General features: G+C 40.0%; 3 protein-coding genes across 3 annotated transcripts; 1 reads left to right on the forward strand and 2 right to left on the reverse strand.

Moving 5' to 3' along the window:
• Window positions 1–9,052: 9,052 nt before the first annotated feature.
• On the forward strand, window positions 9,053–9,580 carry LOC115949918. Its single transcript, XM_031067180.1, has one exon. The coding sequence runs from the start codon at window positions 9,053–9,055 to the stop codon at window positions 9,578–9,580; it is 528 nt and encodes a 175-aa protein (XP_030923040.1).
• A 9,100-nt stretch (window positions 9,581–18,680) lies between these two features.
• On the reverse strand, window positions 18,681–19,832 carry LOC115949919. The gene has a single exon (XM_031067181.1). It carries the CDS (start codon window positions 19,830–19,832, stop codon window positions 18,681–18,683), a length of 1,152 nt encoding a protein of 383 aa, XP_030923041.1.
• Window positions 19,833–19,855: 23 nt separating this feature from the next.
• Window positions 19,856–20,626, reverse strand: LOC115949920. The gene has a single exon (XM_031067182.1). It carries the CDS (start codon window positions 20,624–20,626, stop codon window positions 19,856–19,858), a length of 771 nt encoding a protein of 256 aa, XP_030923042.1.
• Window positions 20,627–27,788: the final 7,162 nt, after the last annotated feature.

The following is a 27,788-nucleotide window of genomic DNA, read 5'->3' on the forward strand; positions in this document are numbered from 1 at the left end:
CAGTAGTTGAGATACCATAAGATATAGTTTGTTCTATTTCCAACTTTAAAGCTAGAAATGAAACCCCCTTCCTATATTCTAGAATAAACATTGGAATCACATACCTCTACAACCAATATACCAGAGCAATAGGATCACCTTATTTCCAACTTTAAAGCTAGAAATGAAACCCCCTTCCTATATTCTCCTCAACATTCTATTTCAATACCTCTACAACCAATAGAAAGAGCAAAGGATCACCTTGCCTAAGACCCCTCAAGCTGTTAATAAAACATGTTGAAGAGCCATTGACTAGTACTAAAAACCAAACATAGAAAAACATAAATAAATTGACCATCACCATCTATCGTCAAAGTCCATCCGCTCCATTAGATAATCTACAGTGTCCCAACTAACATGCTCATAGGCTTTTTCAATATATGATTTGCAAATCACTCTTGGGACTTAGCTTTTTATGTGACCATCTAGGCATTCATTTTGCAATGAGAACCAAATCCAAAATTTGCAGGGCACATGCTTTTAGAATTCATACTAACTTGTCTAACAGCAAATTCAACCTATTAGCCAACACATTTTGCTAACAATTTTTATATGCTCCTAATCAAACTAATAGGCCTGAAATCCCTAATATTTATAGCATTATTCTTTTTAGGAATTATTGCAATGGATTTTTCAAACTTGCAACTTTCATGGAATTCCTTGAAAAGGCCCCATGGTCTCTTTCTAACCCAATAGTATTTTTGGAAAAGCCCATTGTGAACCCATTTGACACAGGGGCCTTGTCTCCCGTAGTCCCCTAAGGACTTGTTGAGCTTCTTCCTTCTCAACTTCCTTCTTTTCTCATATCTGCTTATCCTCCTCTCCAATTGAAGAAAAATCCAATCTAGGAATTTTTGGTCTCCAAACCTTTTCCGAATTATCCTCGACAATAGTCCCATCCAACTCCAAGCTTCTCATCTGGTTCATTCTCCCATATGAATTTGCCAACCTATTGAAGAATGTAGCTGTTATCACCTTCTAATAACCAAACCATGCAATATTTCTCTCCACAAAATTTCTTCTTTGCCAACCTTCCTATCTCAGATTTAAATTCTCCTTAGTTTGCTTTCCCCCTATGTTAACACATTACATCATTTCTTCTCATTGAGATGTATTATCTCGTTCAACACTGTCCTTTTGTTGGTGCCCACATCCCTGAATTCCAGTTTGTTCTATTCCTTCAAGTCTTCTTTTAGGGCTTTAAGTTTCCTAACTAACTTGTAAGTAGGAAGTTGATGAAAACTATACCCATTCCACCAATTCTAAACCTTAGCTACAAATCAATCCACTTTCAAACACATGTTTTTAAATTTAAAGGCACAACTATCTCTCATCATACCTCCCATTTCCACCAAAATTTGTGCATCGCATTAATATTTAAATAAAATCCATTAAATGCTCCTCCCACTCCACTAAGACAAAAACATAGTCTACTCAGAACATAGATGGTATATCATAATTTCTTGACCAAGTAAATGCAACTCTCGCAAACGATTGATAAACAAGGTTTAGTTTTGTAATAAAATCTGAGAACTCCAAAATTGCTGAATTGAATCTATTGATGTCTAATCCTTCCTTAGGGAATCTGACCACATTGAAATCCTACCAAGCACCATGATGCTCCCCACTTTTGCCTAATATATCTAATTTCCTGCCATAAAAGAATCTGTTCTCTGTCTTCGTTTAAGCTGTACACACACTGCACACCCACAAAAACTATTTTCTACATTTTTCAGCAAGGAAGACATTGAAAATCTGTCAACCGATACTTCAATACTTCCCACCATTTGTTTATCTAGCAACAGAAGAATTCCTCCCACTGTATGCTCAGCATCTTGTGTCACCCAATCAACAACCACAAACCCCCAAAGACTCCTGACAATATTGAGTTCCACACTGTCAAGTGTGGTTTCACCCTGCATTACATTTCCATTATTTCATCATGTTCTTGACCATCCGCCTTTTATTGGGTCACTTGACCCTCTAACATTCCACAATAATATTTGTAACTTCATTCAAAAAAAGCATTCAATCCTAATGATGAACTGCCTCTTCACTTCATTTTTCCCCCTCCCTTCCCATCATAATTAATTTTGGTTATCAAAATTTTTGAGCTCCCTGACTGCCCTTGCTGTTTGGTTCAGTGTGTGACAAGTACTGCCTTGTGTTGTGGTCATCAGCAATGCCATAGTTTGTTCCTTGAAACCATTTATCAGGAAGCCAAAGAACTTACCAAAGCCTTTCAATTTTCACCTCACCCAATTCGAGGCTTCCACACTTCCCATACCTACCCCACTAAAAGCTAGCATATCTTCATTGAATAGTTATCTCGTCACTTGCTCCAACCTCCAGAAGAGGACCACTAGGCTTTACCACAAGTTATGACTAATTTGATTTTCCCCATGTGAACTGAGTTGCCCCTTGAGATGGAAAGGGGTCATTTTTAGTTCCGGAACAGCCAAAGAACCTCCAGCATGTAAATAAGATCTATCTGGCACCTGAGCTGCGATTGTCAGCAATACCAGCACACTTGTGGTTCTCTTGCATAGTATAGTCACCACCGACACTTTCGGCATTAAATCTCTATGATAACTCACTATCAAGCTTCTCTTTCTTCAATTTCTTTGTTCTAGTGCAAACAGGTATATCCAAACAGGTATATCCTCTTCAGATACTATCTGCACTGAAATTTTTTTTCTTTGAGAACTATGAAGCAACCACTCTTGCACCAGCTATGACTGCAGAGAGACTAATACATGTTTGGTAACATGGTGAAAAAATGCACATTAGCTTTCTAAAACTTCACTTTTTTTACGTATAACTTTTCAAACAATCCCATTTTCAAGAAGCTGAAAAATAAGTTGAACCAAACCAATGCTTAGTGGTTTCTCTACATCAAATGCTCATAAAAATAAATAAAAAAGGAGCCAGGGATCCAGGCATCAAAGAGAAAGGATATTCTGAATCAGGTAGCAGAAAGGTTACTGTTAGTGAAGCTTCAACTGGACATAGACCTCTAACTGCTGCCTCATATATCTACAGGAATATCCAAGGAAAGAAGAAGAAAGTTAAAGCAACACCACAGGTGACACAAGTCAGTCCCAATATAACATTGGAAGAAGGATTAGGCAGAATCAAGGTGTTAGCACTTTGTATTACTTATCAAGAGACAGGTGTTAGCATTTTGTTTCTACCTTTCTTCTTTTTTTAAATAAGATTCTTTCAAAATTATAAATACATTAGTACCCACTCATCTCACATAGTATTCTCTTTCAGCATAGATTATTAAGAATTTATTTTGTTTAAATATTCAAAAAATATGTAAAATTAGCCTTTTAAGTGTTTACTCTTAAGTAGACAAATTTTTCACAACAAGCAAAACTGTGTTTTCCCTTGTAGCCTCATGTCTTAAAGAACATATGAGTTAATCAATGACAATGTTAAATAGAACACTTTTTTTTTTATATAAATAGAAACACATTACTGGTGTCTAACAATAAGTACCATCAACAACAAAAAATCATAAAATAGAATAACATGTGGGGTGCCCAACCTTTCAGGTTACTCCTCCCAGCATACCAACTTGCTGCATTTTATACATTCAACTACTTCAACACAACCCGTCCAAATGAAGATTTCAAATGTAATATACTATTTATTATATATAAGGGGATATGGAAGAACAATCAATTCAAACTATAACCAAAGTGTATACCAAATTACAATAAGATAGCAATCACATCAAAATGTTATAGAAATGTAGATAATAGTTTGTTCCCCTTATTTGGTCAACTAGCACTTCCTTCTCCAATAATGATGGGTTGGAGTGAGGTCATGAAGTCAAGACCTACAGGGTGCATGTAGTTTAGCAATAAAAAATAATAAAAGTAAATAGACAACCAGATAAACCCAGATTAATTTTTTTAGAAGGACAACACTAGAAAAATCAACCAATGTCGGCATTAAGTCAGGAAAATACAATTGAATGGGATAATAGTATAATGGTTGCAAATTCCAGATTGAACATGCACAAAAAGTTCTAGTTTTTCTAAATTATTAGGAGTAAGCCTTGTGCATTTGGTATGACCTTTTCTTAATTATGAGAACAGTGTAACAAAGGAAAGAGATAAACATTTGGTTAAAACTTCCAAAGGTCAAAGGATAAGAACAACACCTATAAGTTTAAAATTGAGGTCTGATATTCACTGCATAAATTTCCCTTTAGAATCTTTCCATTGTTTTTATTGTGGCCGGATCTGGAACCTTATAGCAGCATGAATCCAGAGGAGGACTCCATAAAAAAATAATGCATCAAGAAGCATTATCAGCCCTCGATTACATTGAGGAAACCAAATAAACACACATATATATACATTACAAGAAAGAAATATGAAATTCTTTTGCATGTCAAATCAAATCACAAGGATGTTTTATCCCAAAATAAAAATCACAAGGATGTCAATAGTGGGCAGTGTGTATAAGCTCTTGTCCAAAGTTTTGGCTAACAGATTGAGGCTGGTGCTGGATAAACTCATTTCGGAGTCACAGAATTCTTTTGTCGGTGGCAGGCAGAGTTTGGACTCGGTGCTTATTGCTGACGAATGTTTAGACAGTAGACTGAAGTGTCATGCTCCAGGGGGTGGTGTGTAAGTTAGACATTGAGAAAGCATATGATCATGTGAATTAGGACTCTTTGTTTTATCTGTTGGAGAGAGAGGACGGGTTTTGGGGGTAGATGGAGCAGTTGGCTGAAGACTTGTGTCACTACCGTTCGATTATCAGTTTTGGTTAATGGATCTCCTGCTGGTTTCTTTGGTAGCTCTAGAGGTCTAAGACAAGGTGACACATTGTCTCCCCTCCACTTTCTTTTGATCATGGAGGTCTTAAGTCGTATCCTGAAGAAAACTGAGGAAGGTGGTCTCATTCAAGGTTTTCATGTGAGTCCTAATAATTCTACTGGTATTCGTATTTCTCACCTATTATTTGCTGATGATACTATTCTTTTTTGCAATGCTTCTTGAGAGCAGATCTTTTCCATTAGGCTGGTTTTGACTTATTTTCAAGCTTTTACTAGTTTGAAGGTGAATGTGGAGAAAAGTGAAATTGTCCCTATTGAGGAGGTGAGCAACATTCAGGCTTTGGCTAATATTCTTCAGTGCAGGGTGGGCAGTTTGCCTATGATTTACTTGGGTGTGCCACTGGGAACTTTGTATAAAACAACCTCTATTTGGAATCCGATTCTTGAGAGGTTGGAAAAGAAGCTTTCAAGCTGGAAGCAGCTTTACTTGTCAAAGGGTGGTAGACTCACTTTGTTGAAAAGTACCCTTTCAATCCTTCCAACTTATTACCTTTCCCTTTTTACTATCCCTAAAGCTATAGCGACTAGATTGGAAGGTATTCAGAGGAATTTTTTGTGGGGTTCTTCAGTTGAGTGTTTCAAATATCCATTGGTAGCTTGGGAAAAGGTTTGTTTACAGTGTGAGTTTGGTGGTTTGGGAATTCGAAATTTGGCGTCTTTTAATCAGGCCCTATTAGGGAAATGACTTTGGAGGTATGGCCATAAAATCACTCATCTATGGCAGAGGATCATAGCCATGAAATATGGGGAGGGGAAAGGGGGTTGGTGTGCTAGAGTTTGCAGAAGGGCTCATGGTTGTGGTTTATGGCGGAGTATTAGTGAAGGGTGGGAAAGTTTTGCAAAACATTTGTCTTTTGTGGTGGGGGATGGTTCCCGTATTCTTTTTTGGCATGATAAATGGACTGGGGATGTCCCTCTTAAAATTCGTTATCCCCAATTATTTTTGTGTTTAGCCAATAAAGAAGCTTACGTTTCTGAAGTGTTAAGCCCTCCAGTGGGAGATCATGATAGAGTGTGGAGTTTAAGCTTTTTTAAGGATTTCAATGATTGGGAGTTAGCGGCTTCATACTCCCTACTTCAATTCATCCAAACCTGGATTCCTAGGAGTGATGGGTGTGACAGGCTTCGTTGGGGTCTTAATGGAAGTAGGAAGTTTGACATTCGGTCTTTTTATCATAAGATTCGAAATGCAACTCGTTCCACTTTCCCTTGGAAGGGCATTTGGAAAGTCAAGGTTCCTAAAAGGGTAGCATTTTTTATGTGAACAGTAGCTCATGGTCAGATCCTAACCTTGGATAATCTTATGCTTTGTGGTCGCCCTTTAGTGAATCGTTGTTGTATGTGTTGTTGTAATGTGGAATCTGTGGATCACCTGTTATGTTTTTGTCCAATAACTCATTCTTTGTAGACATATATGCTTCGGCTGGTTGGGATCGATTGGATCATGCCAAGTTCAGTAGTAGACTTATTATTTTGTTGATACTATTGGCTTGGGAAGCATAATTCCGATATTTGGAATTTGGTTCCAGGCTGTTTAATGTGGACTACTTGGACTGAACGGAATCGGCGTTCTTTTGAGGATAAGGGGAAAACTGTGGTTCAATTATTAGATTTATGCCATCGGACCCTCTTTGATTGGTCTCGGTGTTGGGGTCTCTCTGATTGTTTTACCCTTCTGGAATTCCTTTCATCTATTAGTATTTCTTAGTGGCTGCTTGTGTCTTTTTGTTCACTATCATGAACTCTTTCTATTCTCATGTTTTTCCCTTATTAATAATATTTTCTTCTTACTTATCAGAAAAAAAAAAAAAAGGAAATGGACAATAACAATAACAATAACAAAAAGAGATATTTGTAATATTTGCAGAAAACATATAACTTAAAGCCCTCATTCAATGACGATCAATTCCCTACCCAGCAAAAATGATGAACTATGCTTTCCAAGATATACATTCTCATTGTTCCAAGCACATAATTCAACATTTATCAATAACCAACGTAAATGCTAGTACTGGGAAGGGGTTATATTTTGAGAGAAAATTTATATATCCCTCAAAAAGGTGATGTCCCTTGCAGTTAGCATATTATATCAATAGAAATAATTGAAATTGACGCACAACTAAACTGAATACTCTAGTCCATACATCAAAACCAAATTTTGTTAGCCATCTTCATCAATCCGTTCGAAGAGTCCACATAATAAAATAAGGGAAATCATACAGTATCCAACTCCAATTAGTGGTTTTAAGGAAATTTTAATCTATCTCTCTTTCTCTGAGAATATTTTTAAAAAGCCTCGTTTGATGTTGTAAAGGTTGAATAAGGAAGTTAAGGTGAACATGAATTCTTAAAACAAGTTTCGCTATCTTGCAGATTAAGAAAGTCCAAATAGCTGTGCTGTGGTTTACATTATACAGTTTACAGCATATTAATGATTACGCCAAGAATATAAGAAATTTAGTTCAAACACCTTCTGGATTCAAAAAGTTTAAGGCATTGATGACGACGATGTAAATTTTTATTGTACAAAAATTTGCAACTACAAGTCAATCTTTGATTTCTTTCCTAAAGTCACCTTCCAAATACATCACCACCTAGAACACAACAAAGTGGTAGCTCAAATTGAAATTTTTAAAAATCAAGAATCATGACCCACTACTAAACCCCACAATATATCTCACACCCAATTCACCAAATCATTTAATTTATACACTTGTACAAGCCACAGAATAAATCTCAAAACCAATGACTGACTGAGCATCAATACTTCATGACAGGATATATTATTCAAAGACTTGCATCGTTTTCATATAGTGTCACAGCAAAACTTGAAAAAACTGCGTGTTGAACAATTCACCAACCCAAAAAAAAAAAAAAAAAAATGCGTGTTGAATGAGAAATGTGATATTCTAATAAATACCTGTAATGGGTGAAGGCCATGAACAAGCTTTGAAGCCCACCGTTGATGGTGTTGTGATCGCCGTTGGTACTTGGTAGTGCCCATTTGCCCTGCGAATGTCTGGCCCTCCAATTTTTTACTCCCAAATTCTTTTCGTTGCTATTTTATTTCAACACAGTCCCCCTCCCGCTTTCTTCAATTGATTTTTTTTTTCAGGCTTTGTGAAAATTTTAGCCTATTTAATAAATTGTTGTAAAATTAGTCATTTTTAAATTATTTAGGTAAATATAGTGATTTTCCTTAATGTAATTGATCACACAATATAATTCTGGACCCACAAACAACTACCCCATAGGTTTTTTTTTTTTTTTTTTTTTTTTTTTTTTTTTTTTTTTTTTTTTTTTTTTTTTTGATAGTTGAGAGACTATGAATTTAAACTCTAAAATGTCTTATTTGAAAATATAAGTATGTGTCGACAAATTAAGTTACAAAACTATTTATGCTACATTAGAGATAAGAGCAAAGGAGTGCACTATCATGGGCATGGGACTATGGTGCTATATTTTACCATGGAACAGTGGTAACTCCAACATTTTTCATGAGTTAATCTCATATTGAAAAATGAGTATGAGTAAAAGATGTTTAAAGATTGTGCTGTGTATTGAAGAGTTAGACTATTTTGGATATACACTACTGTAAGTTTCTTTAAAAAACCTTTTCCCCTCTCCCCGTGTGTGTGTTAAAAATATTTAGTATTTTTAAAAGAAAAAATAGTAGGTTAATCCCACATTGGAAAACGAATGTGAGTAAAAGATTTTTAAAGCCTATACTGTGTATCCAAGAGTTAAGCTCTTTTGGATATACACCATTATAAGTTTCTTTAAAAAACATTTTCCCTTCTCCCCATGTATGTGTTAAAAATATTTAGTATTCTAAAAAAAAAAAAATTCAGAGAGGTCATTAAGAGAATCCACAATGGTGGTGCTAAAAAGCTATTTTTAGCACCACCATATACAACTCAATATTTTTTCTCTCTCAAGTCCCTCCGTTGAGAGACTAGAGTGTAGAACTCTATTATCTTCTTTGGAATGATAAATCCCTCCCCTCAGATAACAAAGTTATTTGTAAGGCTTGTTTTCTCTTTGATTTTTCTTTCTCTAGGGTGGGAACACGCTTTTAAGTCTGATTACAAAATTGTGTTACTATTCGTTGCAACAAATCCCTTTCCTTTCCATAGTTTTCTTGTCATTTTCATCATGGATGAAGTTCTCAAAGAATGGAAGAAACTATCCCTAACGAATGAAGATGGTGAAAGAGTCAGATTAACAAAGTCTCATTTCTCCACAGATGAAAAGCATATACTAGCAGTGAGGTTTATGACTAGAAGCGCTCTTAATGTGGAGGCAGTGGTTAGAACTTTCAAACCGCTTTGGAGGGCTCGAAAGGAATTCGTAATAAGAGAAGCTGGAGATCACATGCTATTGTTTGTCTTTAGATCAGATACAGATGCAGAACGAGTCCTTGCGAATGAACCTTGGTCTTTTGACAAGCATGTGGTCCTTTTTCGACGTTACAATTTCTCCATCCAAACAAAAAATCTCAAATTCTTTACCATGAAGTTCTGGATAAAAATGCATGGTTTACCAATGAGTATGCTCAACACTATTACAGCTATGGAGTTAGAAGGAACAATTGGTAATTATGATGCCGTAAATATCACCAATAAGCTACATGATCCTCGCACGCTCGTAACGATATCTGCACAGAAAAGAGAGAAGACCTAACAGAGAACACCAGTGTGGTACTAGCCGAATACCCTCTGAAAGTTAAGTTAGAACTATTCTCACAACTCTAGAGTGCTAGAGAATGGTAAATTATGCGTACCTTGGTTTGTAAGGATATTGGGGCTTTTATAGTAGTAGAAGGTTGGCATCTCTTCCTTGGCGTAGAAGTCTCTTCCTTATAGGAATCCTCTTGAATAGTCCCAAATGTGATGGACAAGACATTTTCTTATAGAGAAGATCTTCATTTACGCGCATATCTTCTGGAATCCTCTCCATGCTAAGATTCCATTTACCTAGGGATTCTATAGTGATTAGGTGTGTGTCGCAAGTATTTTCCATCTAGGGCTTCTGCTGTATCAGGCCTTTGCACAAGTTGGGCTTGCCTTCTATCAGCCCACAGACATGGATCCGTTAGGCCCATTTAATGGAAGTCCGTCAGGCTATATTTTTACCCTTTTCAGTTGCCCCCTTCACCTCATAGGTTCATCAACCTTGAGTGGAAGGACCCGTAGGGTGACAGTTCAAAGCTCTAGGGATGACGGTTCAAAGCTGTAGGGATGACGGTTTCAATACGGATGCCATGAATTGCACTAACGCCTAACAAGTTGTCCGAAAGCCATTATGACACATGACACGTGTCGCTCTTTGATTGGATTTTACCTCAAATTGAAGCATCACTTCATCTTCCGTGCACTTCTTCTATAAATATCAGTATCGGTCTTTCTCATTTCTCCATTTTTAGCTGAAACACATTGTCAAAGCGCAATCATCATCCTTGTCAAAGACCACTCCGTTTAGTTGCTATATCCTCATCAACACACTTCCTCCATTCACTCACAAAATTGGTAAGTACTCTCTTTTCGCAAGTCCCTTTTACCTGCAAATATACTTTTACCCCTTTCATTTACTTCCCTAGGCTTTATACACCCGTCATAATCTCTAGATCCGTTAGAGTCTTAGGTTTTGTCTTCGCATGTAGGCAATGTCTAGTTCATCAAGTAACCAATCAATTGTCCATGATGGGGTGGATTACGAGGAAGTATACCTGTCCAGTCATAAAGACCAAGAGAGTCCAGGTGAAGAGAGGAGTCCGTCCACCTCATCCTCATCCTCAACAAATGAGGATATGGAGATGGTTGAACAAGAAGAGGTTTCTAATGACGACGAGGAACAAACATTAAAATCCGGCGTAGGTGCTGATGGACTTAAGGAATTCATCATGCTACCGGAGTGGACGGTGAATAATTTTGTGTCCACCATCAAGGAGAATCACTTCAAAACTCTTAGGGATAATTTCCAAATTCCGGATAACATCCTCATCCGTCTACCCTATAAGTCAGAGAAGTGCTACTATGAAGGGGTAGAAGGTGTCAGAGTGTATGAACAGATGTTGAAGGCGGGACTTAGGTTTCCACTAAGCTCCCTTCACTGTGAGCTCCTCAAATACTTGGGCCTATCCGTCAACCAAGTGTCTCCAAACGCCTAAAGGGTCTTCATAGCAATGGAGGTCCTGTACGGTGCTATGACTGACGGTGCTAGGAGGCTGACAGTAAAGGAACTCATTCATTGCTACCGTCCGGATGAGATAGACAAGTCAAGGGGAATATATAGTTTCGTTCCCAAGAGTCTGTTGTTGAAGGTTATATTTGAAACACCATACTCAAATAGGGATTGGAAGAGCCGTTATTTCTTCCTAGAAGGTGACGAGTGGATGTGTCGTCCAGGGGACATGGAGCACATGCCCATCGACATGACTTCGGGCATATTGCATCCGTCCAATATGCACCCGTCCAGTGTGTGAACTTTTTACAATTGTCTAGTTTATTATAACTTTCCTAACAGTTTTAACCGTTCTTTTTCTTTGTAGTTAGACGACGCCCACAAGTTGAACTTGAGGAGTTCAGCTTTCTTAAGAAGATTTTTTCTAAGACCCAGCAAGAGGGAAAGGACTTGGGAAAAATTAATTACACTCAATACCATCCATTGGTATTGTGATGTACCTGAGCCAACGCCAGCAGTCGTTAGGTACAAAGAAAAAATTCGCAGACGTAAGTCCGACGTCCTTATTCTATTTGAACAGTCTTCAATTTTATCGTAGTAGTTAACTTCACCCGTTCACCTTTTCAAATATGGATGACACTAAGAGGAGAGCACTGATTAGGTCACAGGCTGCAAAGAAAAAAGAGACCAGTGATGTGGTTCCCAAAGGGACGAGCTTAAGCAACCTGTCCACAAAGAGGAAGCAGCTACCTAAAGGGGACCGTCCTACTAAGAAGCCTAAAGTCCCTTTGGAGCCCGTTGTGGGGCTAATGGCTAAGGGTGCGAAGACGGTCACCCCAGTGAAGCATGGGGCTGGTAAAGGCCCTATGAAGGCTCCGTCTACAAATCAAGAGAAGCCGCCCGTCCTCTCTCGCAAAGATTCTAAAAATGCCTTGGAGTAGCTCTCATCCATCATGTCGTCGGAGGATTATGAGGACTTGGGCAACCACTCCACGGAGGCCATGGGGGAGATGGATCTTTTTGTTGTTGCCCAAGTAATCCAGCCCGTCACCTTTATGTCCGTCCTTTCCAATTTGCTTTCAATCTAACTCACATTTTTCTTGTGTTTCAGGCCATGGTTATGATGAAGGGGCTGATGGGATGGTGCCTTACCCACGAGACAGCCCTGGAGGGTGTACGAGCAAAGGCAAAGCAGACGGAGGAGGAGCTGAACCAGCTACATAGTTGGAAATCTACAATGGAGAAAAAGTTTGAACTTTCGGGGAGGGTAAGGAAAGATCTTGAGCAGAGCACGGAGGAGGCGAAGAAGGCCCTTGAGGGAAAGGACAAGGAGATAAAGGACCTGAAGGATAGGCTCCGTCAGGCTAAGGAGGTGGCGATACATGACTACCGTGACTCCGACGCCGTGTTGTCAGAGCTGGGAGACTTCTTCCTACAAGGTTTTGACGACGCCCTCCGTCAAGTTAAGAAGGCCTACCCCGACCTGGATGTTTCAAACGTTAAAGTTGAGGACCAAGCTCAAACCTCCGTCATGCCCGTCGCCTTAAAGGATACTGACGACCTTTTTGCTGAGGGTGCAACTCAAGGCGACGGAGAGTCAGCTCTGGCCCAGAATGCTCAAGGTCAAGTTCAAATTATGGCAGATGACACCCGTGCATATCCTTATAAGTAGACTTATCTGTTTTTTATTTATTATTATTATTTTTGTAAGTTGGGAAAACAATCCCTTAATTTTATTCGTCATTATGTATATGTTAAACAATTTTTCCCCTTCAAGGGTTTTATGATTCTATCTACCCATTTTGGTTTATTTGTTTGTTTCATGGTTGCTATGAATGTAGTGTTCTGTTTTTCATTCGACCCGTCCACTATGTGGGGCCCTTAATTTTATGGCCATTGGGTTAAAACCGAACTTCCAGAATGTTTCCGTCCACATTGTGTTATGGAATCACAAATTGTGTTCATCTTAAAGTCTAGAGGGACTTTCCTTTTTACGGACTTGGTTAGACTTTTGTCCCTAATGGACGGTCTGTCCACCCTTTTCTATATATATTTCCGTCGACCTGGATGGACCACTCACCTTATAGGCTTAATATTCAAGGATGGTCTGTCCATTTTGAGTAAAATTTGCATCTTGTATGAGTGAACCGTCTATTTCCTGAACTAGGTAGTTTATACCGTCCATTTTAGACCAGGAATTTTTTCATCCCTCTGGGATGATTCGTCCAGTCTTTGGACATAGTTTTTTACCCGTCCACTTTTGTGGACTTAGTTTTTTATCCTTTTGGGATGATCCGTCCGGTATCCGGACTTTGTTTTTGTCCGTCCATTTTTATGGACTTAGAATCTACATCCTCCCGGGATGATCTGTCCAGTTTATGGACTTTATTTATAACCGTCCACTTTTGTGGACTTTGAATCTTCATCCTCCTGGGATGATCCGTCCAGCTTGTGGACTTTATTTATATCCGTCCACTTTTGTGGACTTAGAATCTTCATCCTCCCGGGATGATCCGTCTAGTTTGTGGACTTTATTTATAACCGTCCACTTTTGTGGACTTTGAATCTTCATCCTCCTGGGATGATCTGTCCAGCTTGTAGACTTTATTTATACCTGTCCACTTTTGTGGACTTTGAATTTTCATCCTTCTGGGATGATCCGTCCAGCTTGTGGACTTTATTTATATCCGTCCACTTCTGTGGATTTAGAATCTTCATCCTCCTGAGATGATCCGTCCAGTTTATGGACTTTATTTATAACCATCCAATTTTATGGACTTTGAATCTTCATCCTCCTGGGATGATCCATCCAACTTGTGGACTTTATTTATATCCGTCCACTTTTGTGGACTTTGAATCTTCATCCTCTTAGGATGATCCGTCTAGCTTGTGGACTTTATTTATATCCGTCCACTTTTGTAGACTTAGAATCTTCATCCTCCTCGGATGATCTGTCCAGCTTGTGGACTTTGTGAGAATTCAGGTTGAAAAGACATAGAGATGTGTCTGAATATTCTTTAAAAAATCATGTGTTTGTAGAAAAGTACCTGCCCCTTTGGGCTTAAAAGGATACTTAAAGTATTGTAACAAAAAGTTGTTAAAGTAAAACTAATAATTGTAGTAAAAACTAAAAAGAAAAAGCTGGGAAAAAGCATCGTTGCTCTTCATGCTGTCTCTACTGATAGTATTTCCACAGGTGCTCCATGTTCCATGGGTGCTAAAGCTTTTGTTCGTCTAGCATCTCGAGGTGATAGGTGCCATTCCTTTGCTATGATACGATCCTGTAGGGTCCTTCCCAGTTGGGGCCGAGCTTTCCTTGCGAAGGATCTCTAGTAGCGTGGTGTGCTGTCGTAGGCAACCAAAAATAAAACCTATACTCCTAAAAATATATGTAGTAGTGTGAGTAAGGATCGTTCCCACGGAGAGTATCTAGCCTAGTTTTATGCTACGTGAACAAGGAGGAGGGGGGGGGGTTTGAGTATAATGAAATTTTTTTTTTAGAAAAACAATTAAGGAACAATTCAAATTAAAATATCGAAATCAATCAAGAGAACAAACCTTGGTTTAAGTCAACATCCATCATCGGAATTTTAAAACTGATCATCGATGCAAGTATATATCAATTCACACTTTGAATATTCACCGTTGGAACTATTTTCCTATCTCTCCTTAGTCGTAGTTAATTAGAAAACAAGCAATCTAATAAACCCTAACTACTAAACAACCCAAGACAAGCGCTAAAGGTTTAATCTAGTAGCAGCCTTAAGAATTAGAGAGATCGATGAAACTAAACAACACAAACACAAGCGGTTGCATTTAATTTAGTCGAGCATTCTTCCTAAGATCTAATAATTTCTGACGCAATAAATCATTAAATTTTGGTTGCTTCACAAGTTAGAAAGATCAAACAATTACGGATTTGATATCTAACCTAGCAATAGATTGCAATGAATAATAAACTAGTAGGCCTCCTAGTAATTAAACGAGACAATCATGAAAATAGGCACAGAAGAACATTCGATATTCAAAGCATAAATCAAACAATAAAAACAAATTAGATCTCACAGTTTTATTAATTCCGAGGCTTCAGTTTTCTTCGACCAAGTATAAAAGTTTAGCCACGCAAGGCCATGATGAAAACTCAAAGGAAAAAAATCAGAGAAGAGGGGAGAGAGAGGCGTGTGTGTGTGTCCAATTCTGATTTCTCCTCCCCTTTTTACACGTTAATTCCCCCTTCCCCAAGCCTACAAAATCTCCTAAAAATATTCTCAATAATAATATCCAAATCTAACTAATTAAGGAAAAATATTAAAAATAAAACAAAATCCTAATACAACTACGAAAGTGGTGTTTTACAGCTGGAAATTTCGTGCATCAGATCTGGAGGCTTCCAAAAATAAACTACATCAGATACGCGTATTAGAATTTCAGGCAAAGGAACATTCCAGAATGTCAGCAATGCAGGTGCAGCAACTTCAAGCCCAATTTCGACCTTTATGCAGCCTGTATCTCTCAAAACTCAAAACATGAAAGTTGTATAACTTTGTCTTGGCGTTACATAGCATCTTGAATCATCTCAATCGGAGCTTGGATGAGAGAGTTATGCCTAGATTACGAAGCGATATCAAAGCTGTCCAAAATCGCCCAATTAGCTACGTTTTGCACTTAACGCCTCCATTTGCATCCTAAATCAAAATATAAGAATAATGAGTATATTTAGGCACCAAATAAATATAAAAGACTAAAAATTAAGGGAGAATAATATGACATTTTGCATTCTTATCTTAGCGCCCATTACCTTCCGTAGTATAAGGTCTCCAACCTGAAAGTCTCTATGCCTGACGTTGGAGTTGTAGTGTTTTGCCATGAGATTCTGATACCATGCCATCCTTTGCTTCGCTGTCATTCGTACTTCGTCTACCAGGTCAAGCTGAAGGCGCATGGCCTCTTCGTTCTTATTCTCGTCGTAGTTCTCCACCTGAAAGCTTGTGAGCCCTACTTTTGTTGGGATGACAGCGTCACTTCCGTATGCTAGCTGAAAATGCGTTTCTCCAGTGGGTGTTCTTGCTGTAGTTTGGTATGCCCACAGAACGCTTGGTAGCTCGTCCGGCCAAATACCCTTTGCCCCCTCGAGCCGAGTCATGATGATCTTGAGCAAGGACCGGTTCGTGACTTCAACTTGTCCATTGGCCTGTGGGTGTGTGAGTGACGAGTAGTGATTCTTAATACCTAGCTCCGAGCAGAAGTCCCTAAATACACTGTTGTCGAATTGCTTTCCGTTGTCGGAGATAAACACTCTGGGTATCCCGTACTTGTAGATAATATTCCTCCGAACAAAACTTCTAATGTTCTTCTCTGTGATAGTGGCTAGGGCTTCTGTTTCCACCCACTTAGTGAAGTAGTCGATACCAACCACCAGAAAATTTAGCTGCCTAACTGTTATTGGGAAGGGTCCCATGATATCTAGTCCCCATTGAGCAAAGGGCCAAGGGGCCATTATGGAAGTCAGTTCTTCAGATGGTTGCCTGATGAGATTGTTGAACCTTTGACACTTGTCGCAAGTCTTGACATAAGCCTATGCGTCTTTCAGCATTGTAGGCCAATAGAATCCTGCTCGGATCAATTTGTGCACTAATGATCGTGCTCCCGAGTGGTTTCCGCAGATACCCTCGTGGACTTCTCTCATTACGTAATCGGCTTCCTCGTGGCATAGACACCTCAGGTACGGTCAGGAGAACCCTCTTTTGTATAAAACATCTTTTATCAGCACAAATCGTGATGCTTGGACCATTAACTTTCTAGTGGCGTCATTTCCGTCTGGTAAAACACCAGTCTTCAGGTATGATATCAATGGCGTAGTCCAATTGCTTTCAGAATTTACTTCCTACACATTTGTTTCATCATCGATAAGTGAGGAGACTTGGACAAATGACAATACCTGTTTGGGGACAAGCATAAATTCTACCGAGGCTACTTTTGCTAGTCAATCAGCGCATTCGTTTTCACCCCTTGGTATTTGAAGAAATCTGACTTTGAGGCTGCCAATTCGATTCTTCACTTCTTTTAGATACTTCTCCATCCTTTCATTCTTACACTTGTAGCCACCATTAATCTGACTTGTTACTACCTGTGAGTCGCAATGTATGACCACGTTTTCTGCACCTACGACCTTTGCAAGGTCTAGCCCTGCCACCAAGGCTTCATATTCTGCCTCGTTGTTGGTCGTGGGGAAATCCAGTCGGATTATGCACTCGATCTTATCCCCCTCCGGGGTTTGGATCACCACGCCGGCCCCTCCTGCTCGTCTATTTGAAGATCCGTCTGTATAAATATTCCACTATCATGTCTCCTCTGCCCCCTGGACGTCTCCGAGGGTGAATTTGGCGATGAAATCAGCCACTACTTGACCTTTTATAGTTGTTCGCGGACGGTACTATATGTCAAACTCGCTAAGCTCTACTACCCATAAAGTCATTCTTCCTACTACCTCGGGGCTACTCATGGCTCTTCTCAAGGGCTTGTCCATCAAGACCATGATAGTGTGCGCTTAGAAGTACGATTTGAGTTTTCGCGCAGTTGTTATCAACGCGAAGGCCAACTTCTCCATTTGAGGGTACCTCTCTTCTACTCCTCGTAGCGCTCGGCTTGTAAAGTAGACTGGTCTCTGAGATTCGTCTTCCTCTCTCACCAAAGCTGCACTAACAGTGGCTTGTGAAACAACTAAATATAGGTAAAGCTCTTCTCCTGACTTGGATGGACTAAGCAACGGTGGAGATGAAAGATATGGCTTTAAGTTGTCAAACGCCATCTGGCATTCGTCTGTCCACTTAAACGATTTTCTCAGAGTGTGGAAGAAAGGTAGACATTTATCCGTCGCTTTCGAGACGAACCTATTTAGGGCTACGATTTTTCCATTCAAACTTTGCACCTCTTTGATCGTCCCCGGCAGTTCTAACTCTATTATGGCCCGTACCTTCTCCGGGTTAACCTCTATACCTCTTTGGGATACCATGAAACCCAAGAATTTCCCTGCTGTCACTTCGAACGTGCACTTACTCGGGTTCAGCTTAATGTTATATAGCCGGAGGGTGTCGAAGGTCTCAAGGAGGTCGCCTAGGTGATCGTCTTCGTGTAGGCTCTTCACCAGCATGTCATCGACATAAACTTGTACGTTCCTTCCAATCTGGTGTGCGAACATCTTGTTTATTAATCTTTGGTATGTTGCTCCAACATTTTTTAGTCCGAATGACATCACCTTGTAGCAGAACAGTCCCTGGCTAGTGACAAAAGATGTCTTCTCTTGATCGGCTTCTTCCATCTTAATCTGGTTATAGCCCAAGAAAGTGTCCATGAAGCTCAAAAACTGGTGTCTTGCGGTCGAGTCTACCAAAGTATCTATTCGAGGGAGTGGATAGCTATCTTTAGGGTAGGCCTTATTGAGGTCCATGAAGTTTACGCACATCCTCCATTTTCCATTGGCCTTTTTAACCATGACGACATTTGCCAACCAATCGGGGTAGTACACTTCTCGAATGAAATCTGCCTCAAGCAACTTTCTTACTTCCTCGGCAATGGCTTTGTCCCACTCCTGAGCGAATACTCATTTCTTCTGCCAGATTGGGGAAAATGAAGGTGATACATTCAGTTTGTGAAAAATGATTAAGGGGTCGATCCCTGGCATGTCTTCGTAACTCCAGGCGAACACGTCTTGATTGTCTCTTAGGAATGTCGTGAGCTCTTGGCGCACCGGCCAGCTTGCCAATGTACCCACTCTAGTCGTTTGTTCTGGCCTTAAGTCATCAAGGATTACTTCTTCTAACTCTTCGACTAGCTCCGCTACTGTCCATTGTTCTCCTATGCACATTATTTGTTGATGATCGTCCATCTCTAGCATAGCAATATAGTATTCTCGTGCTGCCACTTGATTTCTGCGCAGTTCTCCTACTCCATAATCCGTTGGGAACTTGATCATTAAATGGTAGGTTAAAATTACAGCCTTCAATGAGTTGAGGGTGGGTCGTCCGAGGATGGCATTGTAAGCAAACGAACAAGTGACCACCAGGAATGTTACTTCCTTAGTGATCTGCTGGGGGTAATCACCCACCGTTACTGACAATGTGACAGCACCGATGGGGAACACTCTCATCCCTCCGAAACCAACTAGAGGGGCATTAACTGGGACCAACTGTTCCCTATTAATTCTCATCTGCTGAAAAGCCGGGTAATACAGGATGTCTACCAAACTGCTGTTATCGACCAGAACCCGGTGCATGTTGTAGTCTCCTACCCTTAGACTGACAACAAGCGCATCGTCATGCGGGTGGTGCAGCCTTCGAGCATTTTCTTCTGAAAATCCGATGACGGGGTTGTCGATCCGTGTCATCTTGGGTACAGTGCCCGTAAGCTGGATATTCTGGACCATTCTCAGGTATGTCTTCCTGGCTTTTTTGGATGACCCAGAGGTTGTCGTGCCCCCCATGATCATCCTTATGTCTCCAATGGATGACCTTGGGCGCTTATTCTCCCGTCGTAGGGCCTGCTCTTGGGGTGGATCCATTTGTTCCTTGCTAACGAACCTCTGTAGCTTCCCCTGTCTTATAAGGGCCTCTATCTGCTGTTTTAGATCGTAGCAGTCAACTGTGTCATGACCGTGGTCTCGATGGAAGCAGCAGTACTTGTCCCTTGGCCTCTTGCTAAGATCTCCTTTCAACTTGCCGCGGAATGTCAGGATTCTTTTGTCTTCGATCTGCATCAAGACCTGATCTATTGGACCAATTAACGGGGTGAAGCTTGTGAATCTCCCAGTGGGGGGTTTGGAGCGTCTATCCTCCCGTCGTTCTCTGGTCCTAGCCACCTTGCGCCCCCCATCTTGCCATATGTCCTCTTGTCTTTCCCTTTTTCTGGGCTTATCCTGTAGGACAGCAATGCGTCTTCCGCGTTCATATACTTAGTAGCCCTATAAAGTACGTCCAACATGGTCTTTGGATCATTCTTGTTCAGAGAAAATAGGAACTTACCTTTTCGTAACCCACTAGTGAATGCTACTACAAGTATCTTGTCATCCGTCTCGTCAATTGAGAGGGCCTCCTTGTTGAAACGGGTTATATAAGACCTTAGCGTCTCGTCCTCCCGCTGCTTAATGTTCATCAGACATGCAGTTGACTTCTTGTATCTGTGCCCTCTAATGAAGTGTGAAATGAACTGGGCGCTCAGCTCCTTGAAAGTATTGATAGGGCCAGGCGTTAACCGACTGAACCAAATTCTTGCAGCACCCTTCAGCGTTGTAAGGAAAGCCCTACACATGATTTCATCTGCAACTCCTTGAAGCTGCATCAAGGTCTTAAAGGTCTCCAGGTGATCTAAAGGATCCTTGATTCCATTGTAGCTGTCTGTATGTGGCATGCGGAATTTATGCGGTAGAGGGAAGCAATTGACAGAGGCAGTGAACAGTGAGTTGGTCCGGTTGACTAGGTCGTCAAGATCGTTGGATACTCGTCCCTTGAGTGTGTTCATCATAACTTCCATCTGCTCCTTCATTGCTTGCATCTCCGCAACAATAGGCGGAGCCGTATCTATGAAGGTTGGGAGGCTTATGTTTTATCGCTCCGGTTTTCTTGGGCCATTACTGCCCTCCGGTCTCTCCTGGTTCCTACAATCAACACTGGCACCTTCTTGATCTTCTTCTTGGTTTCCCATCACCGCGTTCTTCTATCGCAGCTATTCCTCTAGGGTCTAGTTTTGTCTGGTGAAGTGCTTCACTGTCGCTGTAAGGGTTAGGACCTGTCTCTCCAGGGTAGTAGGTTATGGCTCGTCTTCCTAAACATTGTTGGTGGTTGCCATCGAGCATGTAAGTACCATGCAGCCCTTTGTCTGGGTAGCGTTTGTATGGCCTACAAGCTGCAGTTACGATACTACTTGTTTCACACAGACGGCGCCAACTGATGATACCGTAAATATCACCAGTGAGCTACACGATCCTCGCACGCTCGTAACGATATCTGCACAACAAAGAGCACTAGTGTGGTGCCGACCGAATACCCTCCGAAGGTCCAAGTTAGAACTATTCTCACAACTCTAGAGTGCTAAAGAAGGGTAAATTATGCGTACCTTGGTTTGTGAAGGTATTGGGGCATAAAAGTAGTAGAAGGTTGGCATCTCTTCCTTAGCGTAGAAGTCTTTTCCTTATAGGAATCCTCTTGAATAGTCCCAAACGTGATGGACAAGACATTTCCTTGTAGAAAAGATCTTCATTTACGCGCGTATCTTCCGGAATCCTCTCCATGCTAGGATTCCATTTACCTAGGGATTCTATAGTGATTAGGTGTGTGTCGCAAGTATTTTCCATCTAGGGCTTCTACTATATCGGGCCTTTGCACAAGTTGGGCTTGCCTTCTATCGGCCCACAGACATGGATCCGTCAGGCCATTTAATGGAAGTCCATCAGGCTATATTTTTACCCTCTTCAGGTAATATATAGGAGGTTGGGCATTTAAAGGAGATGATCGGAGGTGACTACCTTCGAGTACGGGTGGAAGTGGATGTTACAAAACCTCTCTGTCGAAGCCGAAGGGTGGTTCTAAATGATGAAGAAGAAATCTAGGTTTCCTTCAAGTACAAAAAGCTCCCAAACTTTTGTTATCGGTGTGGCAAGGTCTCCCATTCAGATAAGGACTACGATGTTTGGCTTGCAAGCAAGGGTACTCTTAGGTTAGACAAGCAGGAATATAGTGCTTGGCTTCGTACAATTCTCCACAATCCCGAAAAGGCTGTTGTTACAAAAGTTGCAAGTATGGGGGATAGGTTGGGATCGGAGAAGAAGTTATCGACGACGTCTCGCATAACACATGCTTAAAAGACAAACACTAAGATTATGAAGGTTGGTGATGATGCTGATTAATCACATGGAGAAGCAATCATCGTGGATAAGCCTGAAGATATGAATTTGAACTCACCGATTTTGGCGGAAGTTGCCCAACGAGATGTATAGCCTAGACAAGATTTAAACCAGGAAGTAGTTGTTTCAAATTCAAACTTATTGGATAACCACAGTAATCCCGATAATTTTGAAATTCAACTAAATGAAATAGATGTGGCTATCCAGAAATTTGAAAACAATAATCCCTCACCCGAGAATCTAGTGAGGCACTCTACTAACAAATCCTTCGGAGATTTTTCAGGAAAGATATCTGCTCATGAGAAGTTTTCACAACAGAGATCCCATAATTCTAGGGACACACCCTTACGTGAATTGCCTCCCAAAAATTCTCCAACCCCACGTAAGTGGATAAGAGTTTCATGTGACCTCATCTTTGAGGATTCCCCAATGCAACAAACGATTTTGACAAAGAGGAATAGAAGTCAAGAAGCTGCAATCTAGCCGGAGTTACCTATGAAAAAGATTCAGGTTTCGAAGGTTGAAGATTTAAATAATGAAATGGCGGAGGCTGCACAGTAGTCCCGCTAGGCACAATGAGTTCCATAGTTTGGAACTGTTGTAGGCTTGGGAACCTATGCACAGGGAAGGAGCTTGAAGTAGTGATTCGGGTAAAAGATTCCTCCGTTGTGTTTATAGCCAAAACATGGGCGGATGAAACAAGGCTAAAAGAAATTCAATGGAAGATAGAATTTGACAATTTGTTTTTTGTGGAAAGAAATAATAAAGGAGGAGGATTAGCTTTGTATTGGTGAAATTCTTTGGATTTGAGTATAGATACTTTCTCCAAGAACCATATAGATGCCATTATTAATAAGGGGAAGGAAGATGCCTGGAGTTTCACTAGTTTCTATGGAGAGCCAGTTACGCAAAAGAGGTTTGAATCATGGGACATGCTGCGCTAATTAAATAGCAGATTCAACCTTCCATGGATTTGTGCTAGGGATTTTAATGAAATAGTCCAAAGTTTTGAAAAATTGAGAGGTAGTAATAGAAGCCAAGCCCAAATGCAGCTTTTTCGAGATGTTATTGACGAGTGTGGCTTTATAGATCTTGGATTTGTGGGCTCACCATACACGTAGCAAAAGCATTTTACCGATGGGCATTCAATATAGGAAAGACTGGATCATGGGCTAGCAACCAATTACTGGCTAAGGAAGTTCTCTGGAGTGAGGATCCACCATCTATCTTCTAACTCTTTAGACCATTGCCCTCTATAGATAATTCCTGACGGATTGGAAGTAGCATCAATACCAAAGCTCTTTCAATTTGAAGAAATTTGGCTTTTAGATCTAGGCTATTCTAATGTAGTTGAAGTAGTGTGTTCATTTGATGTCAATGCTGATCTATCAAGCAAGGTTGTAAGGAAAATTAAGAAATGTGGCAAGGAGTTGTAGAGGTGGAATAGGGCTCATTTTGGGAATGTAAGAGGGGAACTAGCAAGAAAAAGAAAGCTATTGGTTGAAGCCAAGAAAGAAGCATGAAGATCTAGTTTAAATCATCAGATTAGGGAGCTGAAGAGAGAAATTTCTAAACTGATGGACAAGGAGAATAGAACGTGGTTCCAGAGATCCAAGGCAATGGTGATAAAAATTCAAAAAAACTTCACAGTAGAGCCACTCAAACGAAGAGGAAAAATTCAATCTTGAAGATTCGAGATGTAAATGGAGTTTGGAACTCAAACCCTGAAGATATAGCACAGTGTCTAATTGCTTTCTACCAAGATCTATTTTCCTTGGTAAATCTCCAATAGAATGATGTAGCCACAAATTCCATTCACAGGGTAATTAGTGACGAGATGAATGCTCAACTATCCTCTAAATTCAAGGCATGGAAATTACACCAAGCTATTAAGCAGATGGCTCCTCTCAAAGCACCAGGACTTGATGGTATGCCCCCATTATTTTACCAACATTACTGGAATTTAGTAGGTGATGATATATGCCAATCTGTACTTACTTTCCTAAATAGTGCCTTTCTAGCCATGCATCTTAATCACACTTTTATAACCCTCATCCCTAAGAAAAAGAATCCAGAATATGCCTCTGAATTTAGACCCATCAATCTCTGCAATGTCTTATACAAGATTTTTTCTAAAGTCTTGGCAAACAAATTGAAGAAAATTTTACCAAAAATTATAATAGAGCACCAAAGCGCTTTCACAAGAAGTAGACTTATCTTTGACAATATTTTGGTAACTTTCAACATGCAAAAGATATTATGGCTACAGAGCTAGATATGAGTAAGGCCTACTATAGGGTGGAGTGGCCATACCTAGAAGTAGTGATGAGGAAGATGGGTTTTATGGAGCAATGGATCAGGCTTATTATGCTTTGTGTTTCAACAATCTCATATTCCATCCTTGTTAATGGTGAACCAAAAGGAATGATTTATCCCTCAAGAGGCATGATTTATCCCCCTTCCTATTCCACCTTTGTACAGAAGATTTGCATGGGCTAATCAGCAAGGTAGCTGCTTAAGGTGATATAAAGGGCTATTCTCTATCTAGAAATAGCCCTCATCTAACTCACCTCTTTTTTGCAAATGACAGTCTCTTGTTTTGCAGGGCAACCATTCAGGAGTGTCAAAAAATCCTAGATATATTGGATGTCTATGGGCAATGTTCTGGGCAACAAATAAACAAAAGCAAAACCACTATTTTCTTCAGCAAATCAACCTTGGCAGAATTAAGAGAACACATGAAGGTAGCCTTGGGAGTCCCATAAATAAAGCAATATAAGAAGTATTTAGGCTTACCATCTCTTGTAGGGAGGAACAAAAAGGCAAGCTTCAATTACATAAAAGAAAGGGTATGGAAAAAAATCCAAGGGTGAAAGGAAAAATTACCATCTCAAGCCAGAAGGGAAATACTAATTAAGGCGGTGGTTCAAGCTATTCCAACATACACAATGAGCTGCTTCAAACTCCCATTGGGATTATGTACAAAGATTGAAAGTCTCATCAGAAAATTTTAGTGGGGACAAAAAGATGATAGAAGGAAAGTTTACTAGGTTAAATGGGAGACTCTATGTCAAGCCAAATCGGAAGGTGGAATGGGTTTCAAGGATCTAGCTTTTTTCAATGATGCATTACTAGCAAAGCAAGCTTGGAGGTTATTGCATAATAAAGAATCCCTATTTTATTAAGTCTTCAAAGAAAATTTTTTTCCTAATTTTTTAATTATGGAAGCTCCTGATTGCAGCTCAGTGTCAAATGCATGGCATAGTATCTTAAGAGGTTGAGATGTCCTTTTAAAAGGTGTCAGATGGAGAGTGGGCAATGGTGAGTCAATTGGGGTGTGGCTGGGTTCCTGGCTACCATCCTTGGAGCACCCAAAAATTATGTCCCCAGTGGTTGAGGGCTTTGAGAATACTAAGGTGGAAGATCTCATTGATCTTGTGTCAAGGCAGTGGGATCTAGGCCTCTTACAAGGGTTGTTCAACCCCCATGAAGTGAACCTAATAAGAAGCATTCCGTTGAGTAGTTTCTCATGTAATGATAAAATTATTTGGCCTTTTAATTCCTCAGGGCAATACTCGGTATAGTCGGGCTACAGATTCTTAGTTAAGGAAAACTCCACAAATCTAGCCAATGCAAGCTCGGATCCTCATGGTGGAATATGGAAACTAATATGGAGCTTAGCTGTCCCAAATAAGGTCAAAAATTTTCTTTGGAGATCATGTCGAGGAGCTATACCAGTGAAGGAAAATCTAAAAAGGAGGAAGATTTTTTTGAAAGATACCTGTGATCATTGCAATGAAGCTCCAGAAAGTGTTACGCATGCATTGTGGGGCTGCCTAGAATTAACGCAGATTTGGAATGCCACTCCGGAGTACAAGTTTCACTTCCCTCAAGGTCTTCCATCAATCTCTGAGCTCTTACTTCAAGCTTAGACCGAAGGTAAAAATCTGGAGTGTTTGGCGATGATGCTGTGGACCATTTGGTTCCGCCAAAACCAACTCCTAGTCAATAACGGAGACTACCCAGCTTCTCAGGTTGCCGTGAATGCCCAACAAGCCCTGCAAGAGTTCAACAATGCAAATGCCTCAACCAAACCGTTGCCATCCTCCACGACGTCCCCACGAAGAACATGGTCTCCTCCTCCCATACAGACTTAGAAGGTAAACTTTGACGGCACGACGTTCAAGGATATTGGCAGAGCTGGAATAGGTGTGGTGATCCGAGACAGTCAAGGTCAAGCTATGGCATCCTTATCAGAACAAATCCATCTCCCATTTTCCTCTGACATGGTCGAGGCATTGGCTGCAGCTCGAGCTATCTCTTTCGCTTTAGAGACAGGGTGCTCTCCTTTCATCTTTGAAGGTGACTCAGAGTTAGTGATCAAGACTTTATGCAGTGAGGACAGATCCCTTGCCTCGTTTGATCACATTCTTGAGTCACAAAAGCTTTGACAGAAGCCAATAGTATTTATTTTTCTCATGTAAGGTGAATTGGTAATTCTGTTACTCATAACCTAGCTAAACATGCTAGACATGTTAATGGTTATATGGTGTGGATGGAGGATGTTCCTCCACACCTTCATTATGTACTAGAGGCCGATAGTGGCTGAATTTTTCTAATAAAAGTTGATAGATTTCTTTCTCAAACAAAAAAAAAAAAAATATATATATATATATATATATATATAGTGCACAACTATATATGGCTGTGCACTATAGCTAAAAGCTAAAAAATAATAATAATTTTTTATTCCCTCCTCAATTAAAATATTATTTCAATGTTTTTTTTTTTTTTTTTCTTTATTCTCTACCTGACAGTTCAGATCACTCTCTCTCTCAACTTTCACCTCTTTCTCAACTCTCTCTCAATTCTCTCAACTCTTAACTCTCACCGCTGCCAACCCACCCTGAAGCTTAATCATCCTTTCACTATTGCCAGCCCACCCTGAAGCTCAACTCTCACCAACCCACTACCCTGACCCACGCCGCCGACCCACACCACCATAGACCTAGCTCGCCTGTCTAGCTTTGACCCACCACTTCTGCTGACCCAAGCCCCAAGCCCCAAGTCCCAAGCCAACCCACGCCGACACCATATTCCTCACCCATCCTCGAAGCCCAGCTCTGTTCATCCATTATTCTCACCGAAGCTCTCTGTGCAATCAACCATCGCTAACCCACGCAGGCCACGCCCCATCGCCGTCTTTGTGTGTGTTTTTTTACGTTGTTGTTGATTCTGCTTTGGGGTTATTCAAAAGATCCTAAATTTTTTGAAGTTTTTTTTGTGATTGGTGATTTTTGATGGTCTGGGTTGAGGAAAAAGATTGGGGATTTGGGTTGGGGTAATGCAACCATTTTGTTTGATTCTAAGAAAACAGATGATATATTAATAATTTGATTGTTAATTGAAATTGGGTTTTGCTAGGTCAAATGGTATTAATATTTTGATTGTTGTGCTTATTATTTTTTCATCTTGTAAATGTTTGTATGAGAATTTTTTGTGTGCAGGAAGGTTGTGGTTACGGTGGTTGTGGTGGATGTTTATGGCAGTGGATATATATATTATTTTATTGTAGTAACTATATTATTTTATTGTAGTAGATATATTATTTTATTATGTTGTTTATATTATTTTATTGTGTTAAAAGTTAAAATAGAATCTACTGTTGTTGGATGTTTTGTAAAGTGGGTAGGTAAAATAGATAAAATAACTTTTTGTGGTGCCAAATAACTAAAAAAAGCTCTACCAATGTGGATGCTCTAAGAAACTTAAATTATATAAAATTCAATAAAAAATAAAACTTAAATATATCGA

This window comes from Quercus lobata, chromosome 6, assembly GCF_001633185.2.
Source record: "Quercus lobata isolate SW786 chromosome 6, ValleyOak3.0 Primary Assembly, whole genome shotgun sequence".
In the NCBI taxonomy this organism is placed as follows: Eukaryota; Viridiplantae; Streptophyta; class Magnoliopsida; order Fagales; family Fagaceae; genus Quercus; species Quercus lobata.

Coding starts and splice junctions, on each gene's coding strand:
- LOC115949918 (XM_031067180.1), top strand. CDS start 9,053: ATGGATGAAGTTCTCAAAGAATGGAAGAAACTATCCCTAACGAATGAA.
- LOC115949919 (XM_031067181.1), bottom strand. CDS start 19,832: ATGCAGATCGAAGACAAAAGAATCCTGACATTCCGCGGCAAGTTGAAA.
- LOC115949920 (XM_031067182.1), bottom strand. CDS start 20,626: ATGCAAGCAATGAAGGAGCAGATGGAAGTTATGATGAACACACTCAAG.